Source organism: Cnephaeus nilssonii, assembly GCF_951640355.1.
Source record: "Cnephaeus nilssonii genome assembly, chromosome: 13".
Lineage (NCBI taxonomy): Eukaryota > Metazoa > Chordata > Mammalia > Chiroptera > Vespertilionidae > Cnephaeus > Cnephaeus nilssonii.
This window is the reverse complement of record NC_137084.1, coordinates 41455270-41460567: the sequence shown is the minus strand read 5'-3', so window position 1 is coordinate 41460567 and position 5298 is coordinate 41455270. Positions and strand designations below refer to the sequence as shown.

At 43.0% G+C, this 5298-nt stretch overlaps 1 protein-coding gene across 1 annotated transcript; it reads left to right on the top strand.

The window, feature by feature from the left end:
- Window positions 1-2911: 2911 nt before the first annotated feature.
- Window positions 2912-3880, top strand: LOC307110132 (olfactory receptor 52B4-like; the record flags this gene model as incomplete). The annotated part of the gene is made up of 1 exon (XM_079789172.1): window positions 2912-3880. One exon carries the CDS (start codon window positions 2912-2914, stop codon window positions 3878-3880), a length of 969 nt encoding a protein of 322 aa, XP_079645298.1.
- Between the last annotated feature and the right edge of the window lie 1418 nt (window positions 3881-5298).

Below are 5298 nucleotides of genomic sequence, written 5' to 3'. Positions count from 1 at the left end.
ACAGGCCAGAGGGGTCAGGACTCTTTGATGTTATTGATATATATGGATGCAGAATTATAAAGATGAGAAGCATCTTTCTGGTTGGTTACAGAAGAAGTGGAGGGTAAGATGTGGGAAGGGAGTTTGAGAGTACTAGTATATGGGTAGCTGAGGTTAATGAAGGTTGGCAAATAAAGAGAAGTAATCCTATATAATAAAAGGCTAATATGCAAATTGTCCCCTCGGGCAGGAGTTCAACCGAGTGGGAGTTCGACCCGACCTTGCGGCTGTCAACCGGCCAGATCAGGGCCCCCATTGGCCTCCCCAACTTCCCATAACCTCCCCCACCCCCACTAAGCCCCACCCTGATTGCCTCCCCCACCTGTTCGGGGTGGGGCCAGCTGACCAACTGCCCACTGCCCCTTCCTCTGGCCGGCTTCACCTCCAATTGGGACCCCACCTGTGCATGAATTCGTGCACAGGGCTTCTAGTCCAATATATGACAAGTGTTCTAATAATGAGATGACATGAGAAAACAGAAAAGATATTGACTTAGACTGCAGACCCCTCTTGGCAAATATGAGAAGAGCCCCGAGAATGACAAGGATCTGTGTTGGCCTTCCCAAAGCAGGACTTGGGAAGTGAGCCAGGACACCTTGGGCTGTTGTGAAAGGGGAATAATGGGGGAAGAGCATTGAGTGGAACATGTAGATAAACTTGTGTCAGACCAAAGTCACTCTACCTTGGACAGGAGACCAATCGAACAGGCATATCTTCGACCTTTGAGCTCCCTGGTTTCTCTCTCTGGCTCCAATGAACACAATTTCCTCTGCTGCTCCCTTTCCTCAAACACATGGCCATCACTAGCTTCCATAATCTTCCCTCCTTTCCAGCTCTGCATTTGTTGCTTTGTGTCTTCTGTGGTCTCTTCTTTCTTGCCATTTTCCCCATTTACATTCCCAGTCAGGTCTGTGGGGACACACACCAGCCACACCAGCTCTCACATCCCTCTGATACCATCCCACTTTTTTTTTTCTTTTTCTTTTTCCATGCAGGAGGTCAGCTGCCTTCACTGGAGACAACTTTAAAAAATTACCTTTTGCCGAAACCGGTTTGGCTCAGTGGATAGAGCGTCGGCCTGCGGACTCAAGGGTCCCAGGTTCGATTCTGGTCAAGGGCATGTACCTTGGTTGCGGGCACATCCCCAGTAGGGGGTGTGCAAGAGGCAGCTGATCGAAGTTTCTCTTTCATTGATGTTTCTAACTCTCTATCCCTCTCTCTTTCTCTCTGTAAAAAATCAATAAAATATATATTTTTAAAATTATCTTTCTTGTTGAAAGTATTACAGATGTCCCCCCTTTTTCCCATTGACTCCCAGCACCCCACACCCATCCCTTCCAGGCCTTCATCACACTATTGTCTGTGTCCATGGGCTATGTACATATGCATATAAATTCCCCAGTTAATCTCTCCCCACCCTTCTACTCCCTCTGAGATTTGTCAGTCTGTTCCATGCTTCTATGTTTCTGGATCTATTTTGCTCATCAGTTTATTTTGTTCATTAGACCCACATATGCGTGAGATCATGTGATACTTATCTTTCTCTGACTAGCTTATTTTGCTTAGCATAACACTCTCCAGGTCCTTCCATGCTGACTCAAAGGGTAAGAGATCCTTCTGTTTTACAGCTGCATAGTATTTTACAGTATAAATGTACCACAGCTTTTTTATCCATTCATCTACTGATGCACTTGGGTTGTTTCCAGATCTTAGCTATTGTAAATTGTGCTGCAATGAACATAGGGGTACATATGGTGCATATATTCTTTCTGATTGGTGTTTCAGGTTTTCTTAGGATATATTCCTAGAAGTGGGATCACTGGGTCAAGTGGCAGTTCCATTTTTAATTTTTTGAGGAAACTCCATATTGTTTCCCACAGTGGCTGCACCAGTCTGCATTCCCACCAGCAGTGTACAAGGGTCCCCTTTTCTCCACATCCTTGCCAGCACTTGTTGTTTGTTGATTTGTTGATGTTAGCTCTTCAACCTATCTGTTTATGTCAAACCATAAGTTCTTAGGACTCGGTCAAATTCCCTTTTCTCCTCCTATATCTCCAGTTTGTAATATGGTACCTGAAAAACAGTTACTGCTTCCTAAATGACAGAGTTCACGAATGAATGAATGCACATAAGAATTAAATGATAGAATTTCCACCTGAAGAAAAAGCTTTAAAATATCATGCACAATGCCTCCCAGCAACAATGCCTTACTTTCAAATTTTAGTCATTTATAAACTTAGTTCCTTCAGGTGTGAGCATGAGCAGTGCCTCACCTCAGGCACACAGACCCTGTTCATGCTACCTCTTAAAGTTCCCTTGACTCACTTCACAAGCGAGCAGATTGTATATGTTGAAATCAGAGAGATTTCAAATCTCATTTCCGACAATTATACCAAAGTTGCCTGAATAAACATCTCCCAGCTTTTTTCAGTATTCCCTATGCACAGCCACCCTGAGCTGAACACTGTTCAATGAAGATGCTATATACTTTGATTTGAATACCCATGTTTTCTTTTGTTGTTTTTCTTTCTTTTCTTTATGATAAAGTACCCACCACAAAGGTAAGTTCAAGTTCTTCACGTTCAAGAAACACTTGTTACAGCCTTTCCAGATACATAGAACAACTCCCTTTTGTCTTTTCATAATCCTCTGTTTGTAGGAGAAATACATTCAACAAAATGTTTTCTTTGATTAGCTGGGAATATGTATACCTTTTAATCATTCATTAAGGCAGAGACTATATTCTATTACCTTTTATGTTTCTTTTGATTTGCATGTTCAAAGAAGAAGGAATGTGTCAAAAGTTCTTGGTGCCTTCATAAAGAATATTGCAAGGAGTAGTATGTTTTCCTGTGTCTGTGAATAAGAAGTGATGTCTGTGGTGGTCTCCCCACATGTGACTACCTTAAACCACACTGGTGTTAGCCACACAGTCTTCCGCTTGCTGGGCATCCCTGGCCTAGAGAACCAGCACATGTGGATTTCCATCCCCTTCTTCATTTCCTATATCATTGCCCTGCTTGGGAATAGTCTGCTCATCATTGTTATCCTCACAAAGAGCAGCCTCCATGAACCCATGTACCTCTTCCTCTGCATGCTGGCCACAGCAGACATTGTCCTCTCCACGTGCACAGTACCTCAGGCCTTGGCCATCTTCTGGTTCCATGCTGGGGAGATCTCCCTGGATCGCTGCATCGCTCAGTTCTTCATCATCCACTGCACTTTCATCTCTGAGTCAGGGATCCTGCTGGTGATGGCATTTGACCGCTACATTGCCATATGCTACCCACTGAGATACACAGCTATTCTTACATATACACTGATTGGGAAAATTGGTGTTACCATCTTTTTGAGAAGTTATTGTACAATTTTCCCCATAATATTTCTTTTGAAAAGGTTGACTTTCTGCCAAAATAATATTATTCCGCATACCTTTTGTGAACACATCGGCTTGGCCAAATATGCTTGTAATGATATCCGAGTGAACATCTGGTATGGACTTTTTGTAATAATAATGACAGTGGTTTTAGATATGCTGTTAATTTTTGTTTCCTATGTGCTGATTCTCCATGCTGTCTTCCACATGTCTTCCCAAGATGCTCGTCAGAAAGCTCTCAGTACATGTGGTTCCCATGTCTGCATCATCATCCTCTTTTATGGGCCTGCCATCTTCACTACTCTTACTCAGCGGTTTGGACACCACATTCCTCCTCATATCCACATTTTGTTTGCTAATGTCTGCATTCTGGTTCCACCTATGCTGAATCCCATCATATATGGGATCAAGACCAAGCAAATCAAAGAGCAGGCTGTTCACATGTTTTTCCCAAATCAGGAATAACTTTGGAAGAGGACCAGAATTTTCAGCATCTATAGCTAGCTATTTATGGTGTGATCTATGGAAGTGGTGGGTGGAAATATTAGTGGTAAACTGAAACACTAGGAAATAGCTCGAAGATTGTGTTTCTGAAGCAAGTTCACCAAGAATGTTATAGGATGTGAGTATTCAACTGTCAACGAGAGAGAGAGAGAGCGAGAGAGAGAGAGAGAGAGAGAGAGAGAGAGAGAGAGAGAGAGAAAATGGCCATGGTTTGCTTTCTACAACTTTCTTAGTCCTCTTAGTTGCTTTTTCTTACTAATTTAAAAATAACAATCCTTATTTTAAGGACAAAGCACTTAAAATTATTATTTTTTTAAAATTCTTACCCAAGGATATTTTTCCTGTTGATTTTTAGAGAGAGTGGAAGGTAGGGAAAAAGGGGGAAAAAGAAGGTGGGGGAGAGATAAAGAGGGGGTGGAAAGGGAGAGAGGTGAGTGAAGTAGCATGAGAGAACTTTGTGGTAATAGTGAAACAGGAATTTTAGGGGTAAGCTAGGACAGGTTTAGGATATTTTAGAAATTTTGGAAATTAAGGGGACCATGGAGGAAAGCACAGGGCTGTTTTAGAGCAGCAGAAGGTATATTTCCATAGAATGAGGAAGCTGGAAATCTGCAACAGGTACATTTCCATAGAATGAGGAAGCTGGGAACAGTCTATATTTACAAAATAAAGAGAAGGAATCCCTTCATTCAGAGGGAGGAGAAGAAATCCCAAAAGGGGGGGAACAATAAGGAAGGAGGGGGGAGAAATTCATATTTGCCATGTGAGGTTCAACCTTTGAGCCCAGGAGTTACTATAGTAACCAGTCTAAGGGAATAGTGACCAATCAGAGGGGATATGGGGTACCAGGATCTGCAGCCTTTCTAAGCCATTGGGAAGAGGAACTCAGTGGGACCCTTTCCCCCTTCCTACTTGGGAGTCCATTCTGTGGGACTCTTCCCTCTCCCCATGTGGGAGTCTGTACTTGTTCTTCAATAAATCTCCACTTTTGCTATACCACTTTCAGTCCTTGGATTCATTCTTCGATTCCTGTGGACAAAGAATCCGGGTTCCAGTCCAAAAATTCGGTATCAGTGGAACACTTCTCTAAATTGATTGCAGTGGTGCTTACATAAATCTACACATATGGTAATATTGCATAGAATTACACACACACACAATAAATGCATTTAAAATTATTGATCCTGTCTAATAAAAGGGTAATATGCAAATTGACTCTCACTCCAACACACAAGATGGCTGCCCCATGTGGTCAAAGATGGCCGCCCCTATGTGGACACAAGATGGCCAACAGGGGAGGGCAGTTGGGAGGGATCAGGCCTGCAAGGGAGGGCAGTTGGGGGCAATCAGGCCTGTAGGGGAGGACAGTTGGGGGGGAC